We start from the raw sequence: 27,999 nt of genomic DNA on the forward strand, positions 1-27,999 counted from the left end.
GGTTTCTCTGCGTGCAGCCGCAGGGCTGTGCTGAAGAGGAACCCCCGGGCCGCCTGTGAGGAGCCGGCGCTCTGATGGGATACATCAGTTCCCTTTTCCCTTTCCCTCTGGGCTCATAAATATTTATGCAGGAAATCCCACCCCTTGCTCCAGCAGGATCTCCCCTCTGGGTGTTGTGCTTTAATTAACGCCGGCCTCCCGCGGGGTGCAGAAGTGGATGTACGAACACACCCCCCGAGCGGGACGGGGGGGACACACACAGTGCGAGGGCCATGGGGGAGACCTTCTCCCCCTTGGACAACACTTGGGGCCACAAACACGAGCGGGAGGATCCCGAATCATCCTCCCATGGCCTCCCACAGCTCTTTGCACCTCCTGTGAGCCGCTGCCCGGGGCTGCCGCGGCAGCTCCGGAAAGGCGGCGGGGCCCGGCCGCTGCGAGGCCGCGGCGGAGCCTGGGCCAGCCTGAGCGATGGGGCCGCTGCCATGGCAACCGGCGCGGGACGCGATTGGACACTCGCGTCCACGTTAGGCACCCGTGAACAACGCGGAACAGGGCAGTTTATTCCCATCCGGCCGCCGTAGCCCACTGCGGCGGCGGTTGGTGATGGGGCGGGTTTCAGCGCATGCGCGCTGCGTGCCGCCTGAGCTGCGTGAGGCGGTGCCGCGCCTCATATAAGATGGCGGGGGCTGCGGGTTAGTTCCAATGAGCTGTGGTAGGTTTTAGCTTCCCTTATAGCCACTGAAGTCAGGGTGTTGGTTTCAGTGGGTTCGGACTGAGTGAGATGAGGTGATCGTGGGTTTTTTAGTAAAGCCGTGTTCGGTGGTGGGTTTGGGATGTGCCTGTGCTGGCACCCCGGGAGGTGAGCCTTCTGTCCCTCCAAAAGTGCCCAAAGCTGCATAGAGTGTGTGCTGCTGCCCGCAGTGCCGTGCTTGGCAGGAACGGGTCACCGTCCGTCTTTGTCAAGGTACCTTGCAGTCACGAAGTGTGCTTCAGTGTGACTATAGTCACACAATCACTCTTGAGCCTGCAGGTGAGCAACAGAGGGTGTTGTCTTCATCTAATCTTGGGCAGCTCTGAGAATAAGAGCATTTTGTTCTGCATCCTTTGTGTTCCTGGATGTGTTTCTCATTTCTCATTTGAGCTTGGGCCGTCTTTGAGCACCAGCGATCCAGGTCTAAGGAAAATCTGGAATAATTACCTTAAGGAGTTTTAGTAGTGGAGGAGGTGATGGCTGGGGAAGGAAAGTGTCCACTGCCCCTTGAAGGAAATGGGAATAGGTGGAAATGGGAAAGAGTGTAGCCACATACCTAGCACAAACTCTGCTTTTTGCACCTACAAGGTTATTTTCCATCTTGTGTTGCCTTCTGTGCTGCTCAGGGGAGTTATGGGGTTTGGTTTTGAGTTTTTTCCAAACTATGTCAAATATTTTGGATAAATTCCTCGGGGATATTTCTGAGAATGAATCAAAAGGCAAAACTCCTCCTTAATAATACCCACCAGAGAAGAGCACATAGGAGTTTCTAGACCAGCTTTGGAGCTATCATAACATTAAAACCGGAGCTCCTTCCTGCCCTTGCACCTTCCTGTCCCTCCCTCATGTCTTTAAATCACTGTGTCCAGGCTACATGCATTTGACAGGGAATTAAATCCGCAGCCTTTGAGTTGATAATAGATTTGGTTTGTTCCCATGAGAGTGGTGCAAGCCAAATTAAAACCCATGTTGTAGATAGCAGTCTGGTTTAGATGATAGTTTCCTGTGGGAAGTGCAAGAACTGGTTCTGAAAGTGGCAGTAAGTGGATGCTACAGAGAATTATGTAGTGAATGCGTGGCAAAAGCATCTCCTGGGTTAAGAAGGCATCACCTTGTTTACCACGCACACTTCTGATGGTGAATCACCTTTTGATATACATAAGGACTGTATAAAGGCCACAGAGAGAAATCTTCCTAAAGCCCTTTTCTAACCTGCACTTCTCTGGCAGTTGTCTGACCAACATAAGAGGTTCAGAGCAGCCCTGAGGAGAAGGACTTAGGGGTCCTTATGAGGAGAGGCTGAGGGAGCTGGGTCTCTTTAGCTTGGAGAAGAGGAGACTGAGGGGTGACCTCATCAATGTTTACAAATACGTAAAGGGTGAGTGTCAGGATGATGGAGCTAGGCTTTTCTCAGTGATGTCCAGCGATAGGACAAGGGGTAATGGGTGTAAACTGGAGCGTAAGAGGTTCCATGTGAACATCAGGAAAAACTTCTTTACTGTGAGAGTGACAGAGCACTGGAACAGGTTGCCCAGGGGGGTTGTGGAGTCTCCTGCGTTGGAGATATTCAAGGCCCGGCTGGACAAGTTCCTGTGTGATGTACTCTAGGTTACCCTGCTCTTGCAGGGGGGTTGGACTAGATGAGCTTTTGAGGTCCCTTCCAACCCTTGGGATTCTGTGTATTGGTTGATGAGAAACTTAACTTGAGCCGTCAGTGTGCACTCGCAGCCCAGAAAGCCAACCATATCCTGGGCTGCATCAAAAGAAGCGTGACCAGCAGGTCGAAGGAGGTGATCCTGCCCCTCTACTCTGCTCTCGTGAGACCTCACTTGCAGCATTGTGTGCAGTTCTGGTGTCCGCAACATAAAAAGGACATGGAACTGTTGGAACAAGTCCAGAGGAGGCCACGAGGATGATCAGGGGACTGGAGCACCTCCCGTATGGAGACAGGCTGAGAAAGTTGGGGCTGTTCAGCCTGGAGAAGAGAAGGCTGCATGGAGACCTCATAGCAGCTTCCAGTATCTGAAGGGGGCCTACAAGGATGCTGGGGAGGGACTCTTCATTAGGGACTGTAGTGACAGGACAAGGGGTAACGGGTTCAAACTTAAACAGGGGAAGTTTAGATTGAATATAAGGGAGAAGTTCTTTACTGTGAGGGTGGTGAGGCACTGGAATGGGTTGTCCAGAGAAGTTGTGAATGCTCCATCCCTGGTGGTGTCCAAGGCCAGGCTAGACAGAGCCTTGGGTAACATGGTTTAGTGGGAGGTGTCCCTGCCCATGGCAGGGATTAGAACTGGATGATCTTTAAGGTCTTTTCCAACCTAAACTATGATTCTATAACCTCAGTGCTGGGGGAAGCTGGGCAGTGGTGTCTGTCACCTCCTGTTTGTGGCAAGTTCATGGTAGTTTGGTTTATTCCTTCTCCATAATAAGATGACTGAAGCATCTTTCACAAAGGTGAGGTTTTACAGGGATTTTGACATGTTCCAGGAACGTCTTGTGAGTCCTCTCTAAATGTCAAGGGAAGCTGGAGAGATTCTGATCTGTGAGTATGTATTCAGACTGAGTGTCAAAATGGTGGAATCATAGAATAGTTTGAGTTGGAAAGGACCTTAAGATCATCCAGTTCCAGCCCCCTGCCGTGAAAGCAGCACTAGATGATAAGAATTCCCGAAGATAAGCTCAGGCAGTGGGATGGAGTGCTGGTCCTGCGGATTTGAATCTGGCTTTTTGCTAAGATGGGAACAGAGCAAAACATGGAATTCCTTGTGATTTTTTTTTTAAGCTTTGAATAGCTCTACTGTGCATCAACCACATGTGATCACTGGAGCCCAGCCAACAGCTCTGGAATAGCTGTGGGACACTCCCTTTTGGAAAGGGGGGAAATGTGTCTGAAATACTTTCTTAATTCCCAAAGTAGGTCAGGAATGCAGTCATTGGGATGTGTATATGTAGTGAGTGAGTCACGGTGTGGTCAGCTCTTGGGAATGCGGTGTACCACTGGCATTTGTTAACTGCTCCATGGCACTGGGAACAATAAACCAACAAAGAAGAGGTATTACACGGTTTGGTTCATCTTTGTTTGCCTCAAAGAAATGGGGTGATTTGTTTTATTTTCTTTGGGAGGCTGGTGTCACATCTGCTCTGGGAATTGTGATGGGTTTTAAGCCAAAGTATTTGGGGATGCTGCTGGAGGAAGAAGTAAAACGGCCACTGACATCATGCAGGGGGTTCATAAGCAGCCTCCACACATCTCCCACACCGGCCATGTGGACTGGGACCAGTGTGGCAGGGGGGGTTGTGTGCCTTCTACATGTGCTCACACTGGCTGTGAGGCTGTTCCCAGTGGTAAAATCCAAGGGTGAGGTGTGATGAGTCCATTGGGCTCACTTTTAACTCCTCTACAATGATGAAGAGATGACAGCTGCAGTGCAAGGAGAGGTAACACTTGGACAGAGCCAGTGCTGTGTTACTTGCTGCTGGCAGTAGGAAGTGTGGTTCTTTTTGGAGCTATTTTTTGTCACTGTTTTACCACAGCTCACATTTTTTTACCCAGAGCTCATGTAAATGCAGTCCCAAAGTGCTCACGACTGGAAGGAAGTTTATAAAGGGCATGTTCTGTAGATAAATGCAGGTAAATGTGAGATGGGGGGGGGGGGGGATGGGGAGAGGAAAGGCAAGTCCCGTTTATCCGCTGGATGGTGCTGCTGCTCTGTACAAACCGCAGAGAGGCCCTGCAGCTCTGACTGAAGGCTTCAAGTGGTTCTGCTTCAGAGAGAATCAAGGGTACGCACAGCCCTTTTCTCTGTAGCAAATCTCGCACGAATCCTGCACGTTTAAACAGAAAAGGGGAGACTGAGATGAGCTCTTAGGCAGAAGCTCTTCCCTGTGAGGGTGCTGAGGCGCTGGCACAGGGTGCCCAGAGAAGCTGTGGCTGCCCCATCCCTGGCAGTGTTCAAGGCCAGGTTGGACACAGGGGCTTGGCGCACCCTGCTCTAGTGGAAGGTGTCCTGCCCGTGGCAGGACTGGAACTGGATTCTGATTCTGGATGATCTTGAGGTCCTTTCCAACCCAAACCAGTCTGGGATTTGATGTTGTGATCCACCTGTTATCCAGCATTCCCAAGACTGACTACAGATGGGAAAACTCCTGAGCAATTCCTTCTGATCAGGACCAGAGTTTTTCTAAAACAATCCGTTTAAAAGCTCCTTCAATCCCCCAACCTCACAATTTAACTTTTATTTCACCTGCAGGATGAGTCTTGGTTGCTCTGTAAGTGCAGTCAGCTCGCTAGGGGTCACTGGAGGAAAAGCTTGTTTTCACTCTGTGGTTATACTTCATTGTAGGGGAAGAGAAGACACATTCCTCTGATGAAGCCACTTTTCTAGAGGCCAGGACTTGAGTTTGAATTTGGCTTGCTTTGGCATAGCATCAGATAACATCAAAAATAAGGATTTGTGACTTATGGGACATGGTTCTAATGTCCTTGTAGCTTTTAATTGTGTTGTTCTGTAACTTTGTCTTAAAGATCTAATCGATCCTTAGGAAGGAGAGGACTTTGTGGATCACTGCCTCTGCATTTGTCTTCCTTGTCAACACTGTTACAGCCTTTTATTGGAAAGGAAACAACAATAGCTTGTGCACTGTGAGAAACTGTTTTGCAAGCTCTGCCTATGACATAGTCATTGGAATTCTGCTACTGATAATTGATGGAAGTAGAAATGAACTTGAGATGCTGGTTTTAAGGAAATGGGAGGCTGGGAAGGGAAGTGGTGGAAGCGATTAGTTTGTGGTGAGTGAAGATGGCAGCATTGGTTCAGTCACTTCTGAAAGGTGATACTTTGATGTTTTTAGTTCCTTTCAGCATCAGAGCACTGACTAGCAGCTCCTTCCAGCACCTAGATACCCCAAATTCTGGTAGCAGAGGGGAGCTGTGCAGAGAAAGCTCCAGTCAGCTGCAGCAGATGCTGTTGACAACCATTGTGAGCCTGTGGAGTGCAGGTGGAAACCCCCGTGTAACTCCTGACTTCAGGTGAGTTACAGCATCAGGTTCATGCCTTAATTCCTCCTCTTATTGTAAGCTGTACTCAAGGTAGTGGTTCCCTGTTGAAGGATCTTTCCAATCCCTCTTGTCACGCTGAATTCCTTTAGCTGCCGCTCCATTTATATGGAGTGTATGTTTTCATGTCAGCCAGGACCATTTGAAAGCTGTTTTGGAGGAGAAGCATTCTAGCCCAGCTGCTATTGGAGATGACTGTGACCTTTAAAGGGGGCCTTCCTGGAAATGTGACTGGATGATAAAGCAGCACTGCCTGGGCAAACACATCTGCAAGGAGCTGGAATTGCTGCTTAGGCTTGTCCAAGCATCTCATGTTTGTACTGAAAGTTAGACCTATGTTGCAGACTGGAGGAGTTCTAGTTTCTAGATCCTCCCAAGATGCAGTCTGTGTGTGGTACTCGCCCCTTGATCTCTGAACTTTCTGTTTGTTTTGGCTTTTTGTTAAAAGTTCTCCCCTGTGTGTGTTTACGCACTTCAGGTTTGATCTGCATGGGTAGATATTGTCTGTTCCTCTTCCATGGGCTTTGTTTTGTTTGTTTTTCCCCTGGGATGTGAAACTATTGGATGAGTTACACAGGGTGTTACCTGGGTATTAGCAATAGAAAGACCAGTGGAAACTGGCTGGAGAAAATAGAAGCCCAGCTTTGCTCTGTGCAGTCTGTGCTGAAATTATCACACCCACACACTTAAATCAACTTTGGAATGGTGAAGTTTGGCTTTTGGCGTGGGCAAAGAGGCTTCTGTTTCAGGCAGAGCTGCAGGAAGGTTGGAGGTTGGGTATTGCTGATTCTTTCTCCTCTGTTGTCTGGTTTCTTTGTCCTGCAGTAAAGAATTCTGGTGTCTCATCCGCTGTCCTTGTGGCAGGATAGAGCTGTCTGACCTTAGTGGAGAAGGGGAGTACCACCGTGTATGAACCCAGAGACCTTGAAATAGGAACAGAGAGGAATTTTTAGAGGGAGTTTAATCTTCCAGCTAGTTTCAAGCTACCCATGAACATCCAGGAGTGTTTGGCCTCAGTTCTTTGCTCTTGTTTTATGTGTACAACCATGACAGTTTCAACAGCCCTACAACTGCATTGTTAAATGGGCAGTGCTGGGAAGGGGGTTGATGACATGGTTCCCTAAAATGTCCCAAGGGAATTACACACCGTCCCACACACCATTGTTCTTAAAACCTGCTGTCAGCAGTGGGAAACTTTCTGTTTGGCTGTTTAAGACAAGAGAGCCATGTGTGCAACTAGGTTTGGAGAGGGGTGGCTGGAGTGCTGCGTGCTCCTTGGGGCACTTAGCTGACAGTATTGACAGGTATGTTATTTAAAGACATGTTTCACATAGGAAGGAATGGTGTAAGGATGGTCTGTTGTTTGCCAGCTCTGGTCATCCCCTTCATGCATCAAGTCCACTTGCAGTGTTGAAGCCAAATTTGATCACCTTGACTCTGCTCTGAGCCAAACCAAGTTAATAAAACTGGGGAGCAAGGGTTTGCAGACAGGAGTGTGACTTGATTTGGCCTGCAGAAAACCCTGGTAATGCTGGTGACCACCAAACATGACTTGATTTTGGCACTTTGGGTGCAGTCAGCAGAGCAGGCAGGTACACCAGGTATGTGTGACTGAGTAGACCTAGTGCACAGTCCCCAGCACAAGATCAGGCAGCCTCAAGATACCAGTTTTGTATTGGTAAACTTCAGAGTTCTTACCAGACAAACTTGTGTCTGGGGCATGTGCAGTGAATGGACTTTTTAGTGAAGCATGCACTGTTTATTTATGCAGAAATGGAGCTGCAATCTTCTGGTTTACTTGAATTTGTAAGGCCAGACCTTGTCAAATGCTGATAGGAAGAGAAGTGAGAGGCTGGCTGAATACAGTGTTCTGCAGGGAGCAGTAAACAACTGAAGGCACTGGCCTTCTAGAAGAGCTATCTTGCAAGTCAGCTGCAGTCCCCAGGCAATGGAGTGTTTTACAGGATAACAGAGAACCCAAAGACTAATCATATGACAAGATGGGACTTTTCTTTTTTCCAGGATAGATTAGATAGCAAACCATGTGAAATTCCACAAGGAAAATGCCACTGATTGTATCTTTTTCTTTCAAGATAAATGTGTGTTTTGTAGATGTGAGTTACTAGTGAGATAAAGCTCATTCTCAAATGAAACTGTATTTTAGGAAAGTCCTGAACTTCCATCTATGAAACTGTAGTTATTTTAATGTGGTTTTGGGGGGCACTTGATATATCCAGATGTTTTTAATAGATGGACCTCCTGAACAACAGTGAAACACTGGCAGTGGCATGACAAGTAGCTTGTGAGCTGCTGCAGCATTGTGGCTTCAACTGTCACGGTTTACAGGATGTCGTGGTGGAGCCACCAGTGTCTGGATGAAACTGAAATCAGAAAGATAACGGTGTAGCAAAAGCAGGATTCTTGGCTCCATCCTGGCTAAATTCTCCTGTGATTAACTGCCTTTTACTGCTCTGTCTCCTTTCTGTTTCTTTCCAGACCTACTGTCTGGTGCAGTGTGTGGTGCTGGAGCATGGCTCTTCACATCCCTCTCAGCAGTGACTGGCTTTCAGTATCAACAAGAAAACACAGTCAGGTGATTTGCAAGTGCTTTAGGATAAATTACATAAAGTTTATAAACCCAAGGGCTTGTTGTTTGCTCTTAGATTCTCAGTGTGCTTTACCATATGGTTTCACACAATAGCACCCACAATTAAACAACCGGAAGAGTCCTTTTCCACAGTCCTTTTTCTATGCAGCAGTTGGTGTCATCTTGCTCTTGATTGTTTTGTGCATTTACTCTTAAGATATTAATGATTTTAGTTAACTGGGCTTCTGTTTACTTTGCAGTTACAATATCAAGGGGTAAATATGAACTCAAACATTGACCAAGCTGGAAGGTGGGGTGGAGTAAAGGGAGTGAAACCTCAAATGCTGGAAGATAGAGGAGCCTCAGCTGAATCTGTTTGGAGTCAGAGGGTTGGGTTAGATATCACTGAAGCTTGGAGCTGCCTGACATGGTCTTTTAACATGTTTCTTCCAGGCTTTGTGGCTCTGCAATGTAACTCATTCTAGATGAATGAGTAGTGTCTTAGTGAGTGCAAAATGCCTGCTACAGAGGAAGGATCTGTAAGGGCTGAACACCATCTGAATTTGATATCATCTTGTAACAGCCTGTTGTAGGCCTGACAGTCTAATTTGATAACTAAGCATGGGGACACAAGGCTCGAGGTGCAAGCTGCAGAGCTAGGAACAAACACAGCGTATGTCCTGCCTGACTGCTTTGTGCCAGAGTGACACCACCTTTAGGAAGTGCAGGTCGCAGGAGATGGATAATGGCATTGCACAGCATTATTACACACAGACTGGCTGATCCTCTTGGCCCCAGCTGAGACTGTGCAACAGGAGTGTCCCTCCTGGAGATCTAAGGCAAAGCCTTAGATCAGATGCTAAACAGCTCCCAGGGACCAAGGAGAGAATGGCAGCCCCTTCCTCAGCACAAGCACCTCTCATTTCCACTACAATAGCACAGTGTGCTGCTCTCCTGCCCAGCAATTACTTTGCCTGCTGTTTTCCCAGCATGAGGTTGATAAGTGTTGTGCAACTGGGGTGGCAAGGAATTGCCTTCTTTCCATGGAAGGCAAAAGCCTCCCTCAGGTAGTTGATAGGAGGAGGAGGGGGAGCACAGGACTCTAAAGTAGGAAAAGAACTGTTAAATAGAAGACAATAGAAGGGGAGGAAAGCATGTGATTTTCAGCAGTAAATCCATCTCTTTTCTCTCACAGGACCCTGTGGCTTTGTTACTCTTGCAGCTAAAAATGTGCCTGCACTTCTCTGATGCATCTGTCAGTCAGAAGCAGAGAGGAAGGCACTGTGAGGCCACATTTTTTCCACGTGTAAGTCGGGGACATGATGATTTATACCACTCAAGAAGCAGATGTAAATCTTGCATTCCTGTAGCACTTTTCACCCCAAAGATGCCAAACAGCACATTTGTCCTGCCAGATGTCAAGAGGGATGGGAAGAGTATGGGAAAGACCTTTTCCAATAAATATTTCACTCTTAGTTCTAAAATCAGTAGCCCCCTGCACAGATGTGAGTCTGTAATTCGTATGTGTGCAGAGCTTGGTTTTTCCAGCCAGATGTGAAGTGCTGGGATAATCTGCCTGCATTTTTTTGCCAGGGGAATGGAGAGGGATTTGGGCTTTGTGACTTTTTTATGTTTCTGGAGCAGTGGAGAGTCCTAGAATGCTCCTGTTCCTGGCAGGCCAGGGAGGCCATGGGAGGCCAGCTAGCCATGAATTGAATGAGTTGCCTCCTTCCCTGTCTGCAGTCACTGCCCTGCATCTTGGGGGAACAGCTCTCTGAGAGATTCCTAGTCAAGGCACACAGAATATTTTCTTCCTTTCCGTCAAGCAGATTTTAAAGGAGAGTTAAAAAAAAAAACCCTCACAACCCATATCAGCCCTGAAGGGGTGTCAGCTTGTCTCTCGATCTGTCAGCTCTGGGAGAGATCTGTCAGCTCTGGGAGATGCGTTAGGCTTCCTGCTGGGATGCAGAGACAAAAGGCTGTTGAGGCAGGCAGGATAAAGGAGCCCTGGTTCTTTCCAGCCTCTAACTCCAGCTGAGTTTCCAGCCATTGTTGGTGGGGGTGTAGTTTTGTGGGGTTTTGTTAATTCTCCTACATGAAGTGGCTCATCAGTCTTGTGAGCTTTGTGTAGCTGGGAAAGGAATGCTGGGACCAGAGCCACTTCAGTGTTGCAGCTTAGCTAGGATGGGGTGAATGGTGAGGAGCTCCAGAAGCAGAAAAGCAGTGTGATGGAAGACTTGCTCTGCTTCACTCTGTATGCAGAGTTAACAACTGTAGCTGTAGGGAATGTGCTGACTAAAGGACTAAAGCAGGTTGCAGTCACCAGAGATGTCACCCGGCCAAATTCAGAGCATTTCCACCCCATCCTCTAGTGATTGCTCCAGGCAAGGACCTTCCTTGGCTCCTGGGAGCTGACTGGAGGACCTGCCTATGGTCCTGTTGTGCCATGGGGAACAAGGGGAAATACTCCAGGTTGGGCACATGCTGTCTGCTGTCACGACATAAATTCAAGGCAGTTCTTTAGTGAGGCAGTAGCTGGGGTGGGGTTGGTGACCAAGCAGACAAACCAGCACTAATTAAACCCCCAAGTTCTGCATTCTCTGCAGCTTTATTGTGTGGACACAGGAGGGGCTTGCTACCGTTCCACCATGAAAGCCACTGTCTCTTTCTGTCCTGGGACATGGCAAAACACAGATCAGCTGGCTCAATAAGCTGCTCCCCACCCCTGGCAAAGTTCTCTTTGACAAAACTCTGGATATTCTTACAAGCACAGCAGAAGAGGTGGGGGCTTTGACTCCATCAATGCTCTGTCACTGCGTGCAGTGATTTTGAAAGGTTTGGTGCAGAAGGGAAGGGACTTGCTGCACAATGGCAAGTAAGTGTGGAATTAGGGCAAGCTTAAGAGGTTTTGGGTTATCAGGTTTGGTGAAAGCAAGACAAGTTGCTGAGGTTGCTCTTGTCATTTCCTTCCCCCTGGATTCCCAGCCTGAAGTCATGTGCTTCTGAAACTGACTACTGGAAACTGGGAGGGGAAAACAAGAGCCTGATGTTTCCATGTCTTTGCTAAGCCACAGATATGACCAGTGAGCAGTTGCATCCTGCAGGCAATGTCATTCATTTTCTCTCCCAGTTATAACTAACTCAGTTCTTATATCATCAAGTAAATACCATGAGCAGGTCCAAACACCTTCAGCTTTTTTAGCAGCAATTTATTCCATAGGCTACCAGTCAAGTACTAGTTGTGGACATCACTGAAAGACAAGTTTGAACTACTTTGAAGCTTGATTGATTTGTACTTTAAGAACATCTTGTGATGCCCTATTCCAGAGCCCAGAGCCATGGGAAAGTGGAAAGCACACAGGAAACAGGCAGGTAAACAAGATTGGATCCACAGCCCTCTGGAAAACCTGCACACAGATAAACTGCTGGCGTAGTCCGGGCTCCAGCCAACACCCACAACACACACAGTATAAGATCTCATGGAGATGAAGTCTGTTTATGAATAAAAACCCCAAAACAAATAGAAAGGCAAATCTGCCTTTTATCTCTCCAGGATGTAGTGAAGTGGATGTGGAATTAAATGGATTGTTGGAGATGGAAAAGAGCTAACAGATAACTTGATGGTCCCTGGTGCAGTTTGCATAAAGAAAAACACCCCAAAGGTCTGACTTTCACAGCACTGACAAAATAGAAACTCTTCTGGTGTGGGCACTGGTGATGGAAGCAGTGAACACAGAGTCTCTCCACCAGGAGAGAAGCAGCATCTCCTGGGATTTCTGGTAGGATTGCCAATGAAACATACAAAACCTCACTTTGGAAAAGGAGGTTGGCATCTGGCCTGTGGCCTTGAGAGGCTGCCAACCCCTGTGTGAGGTGCAGTCCTGGCTTAGCTTCCTGCTTTTGGCCTCGGAGCCCTGTGTATCTCAGGAATCATACTCCTTAGAGAGCTTTATAAGGGAGCAGCTCTGCTCTTGGCCTCAGTTTTCACCAGGTCATCCCTGAGGAGTTACCGTGCATCCCCATTTCCCAATCTGACCTCAGGCCTTGCTGCCTCAGCTCCAACAGACTGATTTCAGCAGTGGGGAAGAAGGATGGTGAAATAATACTCCAAGGAACTGAAAGCCAGTATCCTGATAGCTTTGGTTTTGGTAGTTATTGTAGGTTTCCTTTTCTTACACCAAGGTGCAAAGCTCTGTGTTTTGCATAGCAAGCCTGCTTCTGGCTACTGTTCTTGTCAGGGATTTGGGTATTCCTGCTTTCCTGAACACAGAGTACTACAGACATGTTCTCCTCAATTGCCAGCCCAGTTCCTTAAAAGCAAAGCAAGCTGTCTTCCTGGTTGTAGGTATCTTGCTATCCCTTGTGGCTCTTGCTTTTGCAGTAATGTTATATGGAGGAGGTTGGAGGAAAATGTTTTCTGCCTCCAGAATTTCCCTTTAGGATCCGATTAACAAATAAACCTTGTAGTTACATACAAACAGCTTCTTCCAAGCAGAGAGCCTGAAGGTGCATAGGGCTGGCAAGAGGAAGGCTAAACTGAAGCTGTTGCTCTGTACATCGGTGGTATCAGTGGTTCAGACTGATGCTTGTTCCTGTAAGACTGTCCCATTGCCTCTTGTGGCCACAGAGTTGCTCTACTTGTGTGCTGCACACCCAGACCTACATCCCACCTCTAGAGCTGCATGGAACTAACAGGGGTTGCCCAAGAGTATGGCAGTCCCTTGGCTGATCTCTTTCTCAGTGCCTGTGGTTGTTCACCAGATCTCCTTTGATGCCAGGTTCAGTTTGAGCACTAGTGAAAGGTTTTACTGTAGACGGAGGCAGGGTTGTACCCTGGACTAACAACCTCCCTTGTTTTCTTCAAGGGCTTTTCAAACTTGTCTTACTGTTTCTTTTTTGTCTCCAAGGTCCTCTGATAACCAGTGTCTTGCACTTAAATCCAGACAGAGTAACTTGCCAGGAAATGTGGATGGTAAAGAAACGCAGCTACTGCTGAGCCTTGCACATGAAATCCTTGCAGCTCTTGCTGTGATGCATGGAAGGATATAAGGTAAGTGTGAAATTTATTTACTGGCTTGCCTGTGACTTAAAGCAAACATCTTCCATTCAGTTCTATATGTATTCAGTAACAGTATAAACAATTAAACCCACTTAACCATCTGGGTTTAATTTTTTATAAGAGCTGTGCAATGATATATGAAGCAATATGGGCATCTCCCCTTGAAATGTCAGGGTTAATATGTCACAGCTCCACATGAGTTAAAATAGCCCTTTGCTGTAGCATGTGAAACTACATCTAGGTGTACTACATCTAGTACAGCTAGGTGTTTCTCTGGCTGTGATGTTTATTTCTGCTCTTCTTTCCCTCTGCTGCTGGGGAGATGTATTCTGCACTGCCAAAGATCCATCTCTAGGCAGAGCACTGATTTTCGTGGAGAGGAGAGGATAAAATACGTATTGTGGAACTTGGGATGGGGAGAGAGGTTGTCAGGGGTATGTTAATGGGAAGCAACATGTCCCAGGTTGGAATATGCTCATGGCTCAAATAAAGTGTAATGCAAAGCCCTTGGAGCATTTCATGTGCACGTGGCATTAGTGAAGCTTTGTTTAACTGACACAATTGATGGGCAAAACCTGATTGTTTTTGGACAAAGGCCAAATGCCGAGGGTCCGACTAAGGCAGCAGTGTAGAAGGCAGTTGTCTGTCTGTCCATGATGGCATGAATCACAGATACAAGACACTTAAACTGTATTTTGATCTTATGTGCAATAAAAATTCAGGTCTGTTACACGCTTCTTTGAAACCAGTTGAATTCCAAGGGAGCCTCCTGGGTGATGTTAGTACTTAGCCAGACTCAAATCCACGCAGGTCCTGTTTGAGCAGTGAACTGACATAGCTGTCATTTCCTGTCCACTCAGTGGTTCCTGTGAAATGATGGGATGGTTCAAAGCTGAAAGTAAACGATCAGTCCTAGTGTTGGTATTGGAGGCTGCTTGACCGGGAGCTGAAACAGAAGAGCTGCTGAAGAGGGTGTGTTCCTGCTGTGGGTGCACACAGCTCAGAGCAGAGATTCAGCTTGGGAACCTGAGCTGCAGCAGGCCTGTGTAACAAGTTTGTCAGCAATAGTGCACGTGGATTGTGGTGGAGTTAGCACCTTTCAGACAAGTGAAATGCTGGATTGAATCTTTTCCAGTTGCCCTAAAGGCAGGTCAGCTTTATTAGGGAGGGGAGACTGCTTGACTCTAAGCCCTGTCCTCTAATGCTTTACCCAAGCACTGTTCTGCCTTTAAACACAAACTCTTCTGTTCTATGGTGGATTTTCAAGGGCTTCAGCTTATTTCAAAGCAATCACAAGCTAAAATGGATGAGCATCTAGCTATCAGCTTTTGGGGGCAGGGATTGCTTCTGGATTGAAGCTACAAGTAGCTACTGCATGAGGAAGAAAATGACCATCTCTTTGCAGTTACACCTAGAATCTTTCCTGAGCGCTCGGGCTTTCCTGGTAGGAAAGCTGGTTTCTTGGACCGTAATTATGGCTACTTCCATAATTCACACAAATGTTCCCAGTGATGCTTCCAGCAGATTAAAGCTAAAGGTTTTCCTTCTTACGCTGGACCAACCTCACTGAGGAAAATATAAGGAATTCCACTGTTTGCAGTGAAAAGTGTTTCTTTCCCACTCTGTTGCAATAAGCTTGGGGTGATTGATAGACAGGAACAGTGCAAAGCTGCTGTCTTGTCTGAGGAGTTGCATCTGTGTGTAGAGTGTTTGGGAATGTTGAGAGAAAGGGTGTGCACGTTGTTGGAGGGAAATCCAGGGAGAAGACCAGCCTCATCATTCAACACACCTTTGGAAAGCACTGCCCAGGCAGCACCTCTGGGCAGCAGCAGAGCCTCTGGTGCTCTGCGGCATCTCAGCATGAGGTTTTTCAGGAGAAGGCTTCCTAGAGGTCCCAGAGCCCTCATTTGGCTCATTGTTCTAATGCACCTTGGCATCTTCATTGCGAATTTCAGTTCCTTGTTTGGCTTGTCAAAGACAAGGATTTTCAGGTAAGAGACCAGCTTCCTTGTAATATGTGCTGTCTGGAGAGAGCACTGTGCTCTCTTGCTTTGTCTCTGTGTCTTCTTACCCTGAAACTTGCGCTTCTGATCAGAATTAGATGACCACTTTGCTTTAGCAGACCACGTTGCATGCAATCAGAGCACAGTGCTGCAAGATCTACAGTCAGAACCTTGCTTCTGCTGGACTACTAGTTCTAGTGTTTCCTTGTTGTAGCTGTTGAAGAAAGCAGCTTTTGCTTTACTAATGTGATTTGGTTCCATACTTGGCATTACACAGTGTTTGCTTTTCCTGGTGGCTCCTAGAGGACCTCATCCAGCCCTAGTCCAGATTGCATTGCTGGACACTGAATTTGGTGAGATACCTTCAGGTTCATAGCAAGTTTAGCGTCTGATCCCTAATGCAGACATGCTGCATACTGGGAGACCAATGTCATGCAGAGATGAGCAGTATCTGTAGTATTCTTTATATAAATGGTCAAGTAAATCCTACAAGACTAGATGTGGAGGGAATTGCAGTGTAGGCTGTAGTAGAATATCTCCAGCATCACTGGCAGGGGGCAATGTTCCTTGCATGTGCACAGCAGATGTGTGAACCTTTTCTACACTGGCATGGCTATGTGTTGGTGCCCTGAACTGTATATTGAAAGCCCCAGCCTCCCCACCAGCCCTCATGTCGTCTCAGCTCTCCCTGTGAGCTCCTCTGGCTTGTCTTAGTGGGGTTAGTTTTCAGCTGGAGCTCAGGGCTGGTGCTGAGGAGAGAGGCTGGGACCACCTACATCTGTTCTGGAGGTGGTATGAGTTTAGCCCAGCAACTTGAGACTACATGTTGAGGACAGCTGGATGATCTTAAGGTCCTTTCTAACCCTAACCATTCTATGATTCTGTGGTTTGGAGAGGTCAGAATCTGCACAAGGGAGATGGGGGGGAAGGAGAGAAGGAGATGTAAGGAAGTGAAGTGAGTTGTTACAGAGTCCATGAGTGGCAGAGCTGGGACAAGAGCTGGCATGCCATGCCCATTCATGAAGCTGTTTCGTTTTGCCATAGTTTCAGAGAGAGCAAATGTCCCTATTTTGCAAGTTAAATAAATTGATAAATTATATTGATAAATTATATTAAATTATAAATAAATTGAGCTGTATGTTGTTATCTGTGGGTCAGTTCTGTTTCCGTGCCTTTATGTGTAAGGTAGAAAACACCAAGCAGCATTTTTATGGCTTTATCCTCTATTTGTCCTCAGGCTTTGTAAATGGAGAGGGAAATGACAGTAAATGTCATTGAGCTGCTGCACTTGTTTGCCAGCTGGACTCTGGAATTTGATGAGCTGCTTTGACCATTTGGATGGAAAATGCTGGTCAGGAGAGCAGGGTCCTGTGTAGCCATGTGGGTCTGCCTGCAGGATGTGATGGGCCCTTGGTTTTACACTTTGGTCTCTATGTTTGGCACAGTGTTTGTAATTAAAGTGTAATAGAGCGGGGATGAAACCTGTGCCCTGTGAGACAGCACAAAGTCTGGACTCGGGGTGGCTTCTCATGCTGTCCTGTTTCATTGGTTCTCTGCCCTTTCATTTCACCATCATTTTAAACATCATCTTAAAACTACAACAGCAAATCATGCAGGGATTTAAGCTCTGCCTGTGCTACCTTCCCAAATGTCTCTTTTCCTTAGACTTTGTATATAAAATCTTTCCTCTTCTTAGACTATAAAAAGCAACACAAGTTTATACGTGAAGCACTGTGATAGAAAGCAACTGCTGCAGACTTGCTTGAAAGTGGCTAATGATTATAGGAGAGATGGAGGAAGAACTGATAGGCCATTGACACAGCATCTTTTTTCCAGAAATCCCATTGGAAAGGTTCAAGTATTTATCTCATACAAAATGAGTTTTAAAAGCCTCTTAGTTGATCATTTCCTAATGACTTCAATGAATGCTGTACCACTCTGAACTCTTATCTGCAGCCTGCTGTCTGCAGAGGTGCCTTCTCCCCCCCTTCCATTTATCACCTCAGAAGCAATCCACAGCTCTCTGAAGCAAATCCATCATGCAGAGGATGAAATCAGCCTGCCACAGCTCTGCTGATCTATCCTGAAAAGCTTTGCTGTGCATAAAAGCTCAGCTGCAGCAATTGTTCACCTTCCTTTTTCCTGTTCCACCCTCCAGCCATGTGCAGATAAAAATGAGTGTTTGGGACAAATCCTCATCACTTCTGCCTTGATATTTTATCCTGGGTTTCAGCCCAGGCTTATTGCAGGTGGCTCTTATGCTGTTGGCAGCTGTATACTCCTATGGCATCCTTGTACCTGCCTGGGCCTCTGAATCAGGCAACAGGGCAGCTGCAGTATTAGAGGAAATCACTGAAAATGGAGATATTTTACAGTTTTAAGCTTCAGAGTGTATTTTAGTAGCTTCAAAGTGCCTGTCTTAAGACTTGTACTTGACAAGTGCTGTGTGACGCCATTGCCTTAGCTGACTGAGGGGGAGGAGGAGAGGGAAAGGTGCCTTGCGACCCCAAATGCTCAAGAAGTTGATGTATGGTAAAGGAACAAGTTTAACACTTCTTGTTAGACTTCCTTTACTGAATTCTGGAAGAACTTCGTGCTCTGTCACTGAAGCACTTGGCTCTGCTGGCAGCGAGAGCCAGATGGCTGCCTTCACGGGGTGTGTGCCATGTCCTGAACCCAGGAGCTCCGAAACAGTCCTGCAGTGCTCTGGGGACATTGCCCAGTGCAGGGCAAAGCTCTTCTGTGCTGCTTTGCAGCTCCTGCCAGTGTGGATGCTTCATGAGCCAAGTGCTGAAAGAGGAGTGTGTACCCTCGATGACTTGCTTAGTGAGGAGATAGGTGGTATTCAGGCCAGAATGGTGTGGGAAGTTGAAGAACATTTTAGTGGCAAAGTTGGAAATGAAACTGAATTCATACAGGATCCTGCCGAAATGGCAGCTGCCAGGGCAGGTCCTCCAAGTGTGGTAGTCATATGCAGTGATTACACAGAGAGGGGCTCAGAGTAAAAAGCCGAGAAATGGCTGGAAGGTGTTTGGTGGTCAGTGGAAGGTGTGTGTGATGTATCTGCTTTTCCTTTGATTGCATTCAGGCAGTTGAGCATTTTCCGACGTGCCCCAGATATGCAGCAGGTGGACACCCAAGAGCAACAGAATTTAAACTGTCCTGACAATGGGAATTCCAGGAGCTTTTTAAAGGTGTTTTTGGGGAGAGACATCACAAGGCTCAAACAAGATATGCTAGGGAAGATGCCAAGATGGGAAGGAAGGGAGGAGCAGAAGAAAATGATGGAACCAGTTGCCAGGGTGGAGGAAGCCAAGGAGAATGTGGCTGTGAAATCAGCCCCTGGGTTGGAGGGAATCAAGAAGACAACAGTGAAAACAGTCCTGAGAATGCAGGAAAACAAAGACAAAAGAACAGTGAGACCAGCCCCAGGGGTAGAAGAAGCCAAGGAAAAGATGATAGTGAAACCACTTCCCAGTGTGGAGGGAGCCAAGGAGAAGGCAGCAGTGAAACTATCCTCTGGGGTGAAGGGAGCTCAGCAAAACAACACATCCAATGACCAAACAAAGCCAAAAGAACCTCCTGCATCAGTGGAAACTGTAAGACCCGTTCCTCAGGCTGCTGCAGTGAAAGAGAAGAAGCAGCTGAGGTCAGAGCCGCAGTGGGATTTTGAGGACCAGTACCTACTGGACAACTCATCTCCACCATGGGTAGGTGTGATGGCCATGTGTGTTCACCAGGAATGATGCCTCCCTATTGACCTCCTTGCCTGCTTGTCCCCTGGGCATGTGAGCCCATTGCAGTCAAGGATGATCTCTGAGCTGGTAGGTCAGCTTACTGGTATGTAGGTGCTGTTTGAACCCAGAGGGGGAGACTTTATGTGTATGACTCAGCCTGGGCAGTCCTGCACTGTCCTGCAGTGTGGGAACTTAGTGCAGTTGCCCACATTTCCATAGGTTCCTTTGAAAGTCAGCCTGAGCAGGCCTGTTTGGAGCTCAGGTGCGTCAGGGGATCAGGTGCATCTGTCCTTCTAGAGGTGCTACAAGGTGGTCCCACTCTCAGATGCTTTGGTAAGGGCATAGGGGGCTTAGGCACACAGTGCAGGGTAGATGTTCTCTGTGATGTGGCACCCTAAGGAGTTGTGTCAGTCTATGGGTAGGCATTAGGTGTTTGGCACTAAATGGCAGTGTTCATGGAAGTGTCCCATTTCTCACCTGAGAATCTGAACATCTGCATTCCTATGAAGACTCAGGTTTACAGTCCTCAGATTTCACAGAACCATAGAATAGTTTGGATTGGAAAGGGCTTTAACATCATCCAGTTCCAACCCCCTGCTACAGGCAGGGACACCTCACACTAGGCCAAAAGGAGCATAAGCAGCAGGTCAAAGGAGGTGATCATGCCCCTCTACTCTGCTCTTGTGAGACCCCACTTGGAGCACTATATGGAGCTGTTGGAGTAAGTCCAGAGGCCACGAGGATGATCAGGGGCTGGAGCACCTCCCGTATGGAGACAGGCTGAGAACACTGGGGCTTTTCAGCCTGGAGAAGGAAAGCTGTGTGGAGACCTCAGAGCAGCTTCCAGTGTCTGAAGGTGGCTACAAGGATGCTGAGGAGAGACTGTACATCAGGGACTGTAGTGATAGAACAAGGGGTGATGGGTTCAAACTGAAACAGGGGAAGTTCAGGTTGGGTATAAGGAAGAAGTTCTTTAGTGCCTTGGTCTTTGGTTTATGCCGCCCAGCTAAAGAAAACAAGCCGGGTCACGGTAAGGGAACAGGAGTAGGAATGTCCCCCCGCACCTGTTCACCTAAGCACATACATACCAGAGCAAGTCACAAGCCTTGGCAGCAGAGGGGCAGCAGTGACACTTGGGCTAGTCTGGGCTGTGAATAATGATGCTGGCAGTGATGGTGAGCAGGGACACAGGAGGCTTTGTTAGTCACTTGTATTGAAGTCAAACTTAAGGTCAGGTCAAAGAAAAAGGGTGAGATGAGGCTTGGTAAGCATGTACCTGCCTGCTTTGGAGACAGTAGGGTGGGGAATGTTCCCATTTTCAGTGTTTTCTGTCAATATTGGCAAAAATTCAACTATGTGTAGGTGTGCCCCACAGAGAAATGATGGTTAAAAAGTAACTTTTTTTACTGTTCTTGTGGTTTACTATCAACAAGAGGAGAGCCTTTCTCAGCTGTTGCAATTCACCTTTTCCATCCCATATGTAGGCACCCATAGTGAGCAGGCAGATTCTTTCCCCGTCCAGAGCTCCACAACTCGGATGGTCCCAGCATGTTGGGTTGCTATCTAGGATTTTCTTGCTATGCATTGAATCATCATCACCACAGGGCAGGTAATTCAGATCAGATCTGGCATTCAGCAAGCCCTACTTTGTTCCTCTTTGTTCCTGAAGGCCTGGTCAGCACAGCAGAGGTAAAACGAAGAACCTCAAATGATACAGTTGTACCTGTCAAGCAGCACTTGCACAGCTACAGCTTTAAAGTTTCTTTACAGATCCTGTTTGTTGGGAGTGCTGTTCTGTTCTTGGGATCACCTCTGCCTGCGTAGGTTGTATTACTGATGTGAGCTTCCAGAAGTAAGTGTGGTGCCCACCATCAGGTTGTCCTAACAGCCGTGGAATTGAAAGCCTGTTTTCTGCTCTGGTTTTGCACTGGATTCATATTCTGACCATAGTTTCGACCTTTCCTTTGCAGCTATGAGGGTTTGGAACTAATTTAAAATGAAATTTGAGCATCTCATTATTACTCAGGCCCAGGAACAGGGGCCTTTGGGGAAGCTGTAAACTCTAGCAAAGCTCTCAGCAAGCAGATGGGGCTGGTTGTGGTACACAATACTGTCTCTGTCCCCCATCTTATGCTGGTAATTCTTTGTAATGCTTACCCAGAGCAGTTTTCCCTGGCAGTCCTGTTTCTGGAAGGCTTGGACAGGCTCTCTGGATTGAGGGGAGGGTCTTTATACATGGGTGTAAATGGCCTTTACACACTGCTTGTACTCAGAGAGGAGGGAGAGTGTAGGCCAGTGAGCAGAAGACAGGAGTGCCTGTTCTAGCTCAGTGGTCTTAGATGAGTCATTTGCCTTTCTAAAGTCTCAGTGCCACCGTCTTCCTGCATTGCCATGTGTTATTGTGGTGGCACTAGGAGCAATGTAGGTGTTGCTCCAGCGGACTGTCAGCACTGCAGGCACCATGGTGTTCTGCTCAGACCTCTCCCAGTGGAGCAGGGGCTACTCTTGAAAGCTTAATCCCATTCCCCAACCCCAGGGTGCCCTGGACATGTGTGGATCATAGAATCACAGAATCAGTGAGGTTGGAAAAGCCCTTTAAGCTCGTCAGGTCCAACCCTTACCCCAGCCCTGCCAAGGCCACCACTAACCCATGGCACTGAGGCCTTGTCTCCATGCTGTATGAATGCTTGCAGGGACGGTGCCTGCAGCCCTGCCCTGGGCAGCCTGTTCCAATGCCTGAGCACCCTTTGGGGCAGGAATTGTTCCTCAGCTCCATCTAAACCTGCCCTGGTGCAGCTTGAGGCCGGTTCCTCTTGTCCCATCCCTTGTTCCTTGGGAGCAGAGCCCAGCCCCTCCTGGCTCCATCCTCCTGTCAGGCACTTGTAGGGAGCGATCAGGTCCCCCCTGAGCCTTCCCTTCTCCAGACTGAACCCCCCCCCAGCCTCCCCAGTCCCTCAGCCGTTATGTATGAGCTTTATTGGTTTGATGTTTCATTTTTGAGTTCTCTCTCCCTTGTGGTGCTTTCATGTTGTTCCCCATTGCCCCTTTTGGCAGTGCAAGCCATTCCTCTGCTGATGGCTGCAGTGTAGCCTCTTGAGAGGAGCAGCTCTCCAGGGACACCTCTGTTATCCAAAGATCTGTGACTGTTACGTGCAGAACTTGGCTGTTAAAGGCCTGAGCTCGTGACCTGGCCCAGCCTCACTGAGTCACTGGCAGATGATCCAGTCTGTGGTGCAGGATGTGCATCCTTCTTCCTGGGCTCCCCATGGTCTCGAGGCACCCACAAATGGGTGTGGGTGAATTACATGGCTAAGAGTGTGTATGCCACATGAGACGGTACCTCACCCCTCCTGCCCAGTGCTACTGCCTGTAGATACAGTGGGATTAGGTCACCAGGATCCTGCTCATCAACTCCCAGATGTTCCCATCTTCACATCTGATGAGCTGCAGAGCACATGCAACCACCTCAGAAGTGCAGAGCAGGAGCTGGCAGGGAAATGGGAGGCAGCAGTTCACAGCAGGCAGCAGAGAACATCTAGCACTGAGGCTGCAGAGCATCTGGGTGTGCGGAACAGCTGAGCAGTGGGGAAAACCCTTCCTCAGGATGGAAGAGAGAAGATTAGGACCCTTCACTAAGAGTCTGTAGTGGGTCTATGGATCCAGACATGTTGGGTCTCACTCCCGAACCTGATGTCTAATTCTGCAGAGAGAAGTGAGTAGAAGCACCCCCACCTCCTTCATTTCCTACATGATCAGGCTTTTCCCTACTTCCTCTGGTATTGGTCCAGTCTAGCTGTGGAGGCACAAGAAGTACAAAGCCTTGGACAGTACAAAGTACAGCTTGAGTAGGAAGGAAATGTCCCTGTCTCTGGATGTGAAATGTGCTGGAATTGAAATGATGCCAACATGAAACCCTCCACAATGTTCCCATTGCAATCCTGTTGTGACAGGCAGAATGAGGACTGTCTCCTCAGGCTGTCACCGAATTATCCTCACCCATAGCAGAGAACCCAGGTCAGCTGCGGAGCACACAGCAAGGCTTTGACAATGCAGTGTGGTCATTGCTGGGAATTTGAGCTGGGCATAGAGTCCACTTGGTCTCCAGCTTTGTCTTTCAGTAGCTATTACAGGAGCTATTAAGGAAAGATGTCTAAGAAAGGCTACAAAGTGGAGTTGATTGCTCTTCATCTGCACTCACAGCCTAACTCCTGCCAGCTACAAAGAAACCCTTTTGTTAGAGAGGAGAAGCTGGCTGGGATTCCCTTCTCAGCTACACGGTTTTCTGTGATTCATTTATGACACTGAACAAGTTGTTTGCACGCTTTCTGTTATCTTTAAAGGGAGTGATAGTGGTGATTCGATCTCACATGTTCCTCCTTGGGTTTGCTTATGTGTGCTCTGAGGCCAGGGCCCTGAGAGGTATGTTGCCAGCAGGGACTGCTAGCTTCATTTGGTGTATTGAGGTTAGACCTATTATATTGATGGACTTGTTATATTAATGTGCATCAGTTATTGAGGCCCAGAGCCAGTAAAACACGAGCATCACAGGCCTACTGTTCTGAAGAGGGAAGTCTTAGAGAGCTGGAGTCACTCTAGCTCCTTGTAGGTGACTTTCCACCAGCTAGATATTGATGTAATGGTGAAATTATGCCTCATGTTCCCAGTGATGGGAACGCTGAGGGGAATGGGTGATGTACCACTGGAGTTTCTCTACTTCTTTCCCATCCTCACCCCCAGTGCCACAAGCATGGGTGCTCACTCAGCTTCATGAGCTCCCTGCTAATCAGTCCTTATTGTTTTCTTTTTGGTGTATTCAAGACCTGCTCTGAATCAGTGAAGGCCAAAGCTGCCAAGTCTGACTGGCTGCGAGATCTCTTCCTGCCCAACATCATGCTCTTCACAGACAAGAGATACTTCAGTGACAGTGAATGGGACTGCCTGGAGCATTTTGCACCTCCCTATGGCTTCATGGAGCTGAATTATTCATGTGAGTCCCTCAGGACACGTCAGGATGGGACCATCAAACTCCCAACAGGGATCTTATGCCAAGTAGCTGCAGGTTTGCAGCATCTCCCTGTCAGAGGCATCAGGCTAGGTGGATCTTGTGGTGGAAACTGGTGGTTTCATCGTTCCATCCCGAGGGTTCTTAATGCTAACTCTCCACCGTGTTTGCTTCCTAGTGGTGAAGGAGGTGATGTCCCTGCTGCCCCCAAATCCCCACCAGCAGCTGCTCCTGGCCGACAGCACCAGCAGCAAGCCAACATGCATCAGCTGTGCTGTCGTGGGGAATGGAGGAATACTGAATAACTCTGGGATGGGCCAGGAGATTGACTCCCATCACTACATCTTCCGGTAAGGCAGGCTTCTTTCTTAGAAGATATATAGCCAGTTTATTGTGGCTAGCAGATAACTGCAGCTGGATAACTTCACTGACTCTTAGGTGCCAACATGACTGATGAAAAACCAAAAGGAATTAGAAAGTTCATAAACACACAGGAAGGGCCTGGGATTCACAGATGAGCCATAAAGAACCATCTCCAAAGCAGGGGCTCTCCTTCAGGTCAAGAGGTGTAGCTCAAAATGGGCCTAATAATCCCTTCTTTCAGACTCATGCTGTCTTTTCCTGTTAGGAACATGGATGTGAGGGTTTGCTCACCTGCTAACTCGGCCTCTCTGTTTGATTCCCTTGGCTAGGGTGAGTGGGGCTGTGATCAAAGGTTACAAAAAAGATGTGGGAACAAAAACCTCCTTTTATGGATTCACAGCCTACTCCCTGGTGTCCTCTCTCCACATCTTGGGCCACAGAGGCTTCAGCAACATCCCACAGGGAAAAGTAAATCAGGTCCATGCTAGTTGCATGCACAGCTTTGATGGGATGCTGTTAGCCTGTGGCCTTCAGTTCTGATCTTGCCATGCATGAGGAGCAAAGGGGCTGAGCCAACACTTCAGCTCAGTGGGAACCTGCACTGATGTGGCTCTGAGTGAGTATTTGCAGTGGGAACCTGCATCAGTCCTGCCCCAGCCTTTTGGTATGTGGAAGTAGCTACACGTTAGATGTTTTCTCCATTCTGCTCCTGTGGGATAGTTAAAAGCTGCAGACTAAAGATGTGGGTCTCAGAAGCTCAGTGAGCCTGGATGCCTGCTTGCTTGTTGTTTTTAAGGGGTATCTCTTGTGCTGCTCATTTTGTGCTGATTTGTGATGCTCACTTGTTTCCTAGCATGTCAAATACATTCACTTGCTGAAGGGAGCTAGAGACTATGAGTGGCTTAAGGCTCTTCTGCTGAACAAGAACATCAGGAAAGGATTCTTGAACCACTATGAGTAAAACAAACTAATCCCACCTCTGCACCCTTCAGTGTGGAGCTCTCTGTTGTGCCCTTCTCCTTCCGACGGTGCTTAGCTCTGCTGAGTTGCAGGCCAGGAGAAAGCCAGCTTAATGTCTGGAGAAGTATCTTCCTTCTCCACCGCTCTGAGCACTGCTGTAATTGATACACCTCCTTCCCTGATTTCAATGATGTGTGGCCAGAGCTTGGAGAAAGCTTTGTGGTCCTCTGGGATTAACACATGCTGTTGTCTGGTCTGGTGTCCATACATAGTGGCCTACTTGTGGATGAAGGCCTGGTTTCACCAATTAATGTCTGTGCACACACATGCTTTTGATATTCCTGTCTTCTGTTCTTGCTTCTTCTGCCTGATCTCTTCCTCTGCAATGCACACAGGTTATGGAGGCCTGGTCATGATCTGGGAAATGATAGAGACTAACTGAAGTGTTTGTGGTTCTTCTGTTATCACCAAGTGTATCAGGGCTGGTGCTTTCCAGCTGTGATGAAAAGCAGAGCTTGTCCTGAGTTTCCCCATTCCTGTCCTTAGGCAGAGGCCCCAGGAGAGATTTGAGGAAGGTTTCACGATGGACAGATACCTCGTGGTTCACCCTGATTTCCTCAAGTACATGAAGAACAGGTGAGCTGGAGGTTATGTGCTCCATCAGTGGCTTGTTTCTGGCCAGCACCATCTCTGGGCTCTCTTCTGCCGACTCACTCCCTTGTAACTGCAGCTTAGCCACACCAGCAGGATGGGGGTAAGCTTCACCAGGGTGCAGTCAGGTAGAGTTCTCTGTGGTGCTGCAGTGCGGTGTTAGTGGTGGGTAGACATCCAGCATCTGGAGAAGCATCAGCCATAGGATAGTTTGGCTTTCTGCATCCCAAAATTAATGCAAATGGCAACTTCAGATGTGGGAAGTGTTGCTAAAGTGCCAGAATTCAGGACCAACCTTTCCTGTTCCCCAGTGCTCAAGCACCTTGGAGGAGGGCTCTGTAAGAGCTCTTCTGAGATCTGTTCTTGACTTGAGAGGCTGGTTGTGCCATCAAACACTGTAACAGGCATTTCCTCAGTATCCCATTTGCCTGCCCTGGCTGTTGTTTGCATCTCTAAGCCTTTTCACAAGCCTCCTGGAAGATCTGCCAATCGTGGGCCACACGTGACCAGGAGATGCAGGAAGAGCTCCTGTGGTGCCCTGCGTTGGCTGTGTTTACCCTTCAGTCTCCTTGAGTGCTGTTATGCCTTCTCTGAGAGAAGACAAATGTGGTGCCAGATGGCTTGCACCTCCCTGCTTTCCTTTCCAAGGCCAAGAGGACTCTAATGCTATTTTTGCCTTCGTGTGGACTCCTACCTTTCTAAACTGCTGGCATAAACCACCACAGCTCTTAGTGGATTTGTGACCTGCCTCTGCACTTTTCCTATGCCTTGTTTCACCCCTCACTGTGGATGGGGAGCAGGGTATATTAGTGAGCTTCGAAGACACTTCTGCACTGCAAGGCTAAAGACAGATTTAAGAATGGGATTGAACATACCATATCCTTTAATCCCCCTCTATATCCCCACTGCCCCAAGACCTACCACTTCCATAAAGCTGGGGTAGAGCAGAGCTTAGGTTGCAGTGCAGGTGATGGAGCATTCTAGGCTGGCCACGCAGCAGTACCCACACGTGGTCATGCTCATGACTTGTCTGAAATGCCTTGTATGGCCCCAGAGTGCTGCAAGGAGGGAAGAAGCCACACAAGGGGACAAGATGGGCCTGGCTTGAACCACCTCCCCCCAGCAACTGCTCTGTGCTTTCTGCTCTCCTGCTGCAGGTTTTTGAAATCTAAAACTCTGGGAAAGCCCTACTGGAAGCTCTACAGACCCACAACAGGGGCCTTCCTGCTGCTGACTGCCCTCCACCTCTGTGGTCAGGTAAGGGCACGATATTTCTTGCACTCAGTGATGTCTGGAAGGGGAGGCAGGAGAGCAAGGTAGAGCAGGGATGGCTCCAACCCTTCTTACCACCTGCCTTGAGAGTATATAGGTTCTTGTCAGCTGTGGAGGAGCAGATTGAAGAGAAACAGCCCCAAGATAGTTCACACAGGGGATGTGAAGACTGCTGAGAGCCACCCTGCATCCTAGGGAGAGGACAGCAGGCTCTCTGGAGCCAGTGTTTGTAGTCTGGTCCTTCTGGACCCCCCTGCAGCATCACCCAGAGGAGCCCCGATTGACACCTGTCCTGTGCTCCCTCTCCATTTGGGAACTGTGTCCTGTACTCCACTAACTGCCTCTCCTCGGTGAGCCCTCCATCTTTCCCAAGTGAGTGCCTATGGCTACATCACGGAGGGGCACGAGAAGTACTCAGATCACTACTATGACAAGGACTGGAAACGTCTGGTTTTCTACACCAACCACGACTTCAACCTAGAGAAGCAGGTGTGGAAAAAGCTTCACGATGAGAACATCATGAAGCTTTACCAGAGATCCTGACTGTGTGGT

The 27,999-nt window shown here is 48.1% G+C and overlaps 1 protein-coding gene across 1 annotated transcript; it reads left to right on the forward strand.

Moving 5' to 3' along the window:
• Positions 1-625: 625 nt before the first annotated feature.
• ST6GALNAC1 (ST6 N-acetylgalactosaminide alpha-2,6-sialyltransferase 1) lies at positions 626-27,990 on the forward strand (the record flags this gene model as incomplete). The annotated part of the gene is given in 14 exon segments (XM_080629250.1): positions 626-695; positions 809-862; positions 5,609-5,786; positions 7,222-7,308; positions 8,310-8,387; positions 8,389-8,406; positions 18,551-19,172; positions 24,018-24,186; positions 24,380-24,551; positions 24,894-25,032; positions 25,418-25,521; positions 26,071-26,160; positions 27,333-27,424; positions 27,803-27,990. Coding segments are annotated over 14 exon segments (2,061 nt in total).
• Between the last annotated feature and the right edge of the window lie 9 nt (positions 27,991-27,999).

Source organism: Psittacula echo (assembly GCF_963264785.1).
Source record: "Psittacula echo genome assembly, chromosome: 14".
NCBI lineage: Eukaryota > Metazoa > Chordata > Aves > Psittaciformes > Psittacidae > Psittacula > Psittacula echo.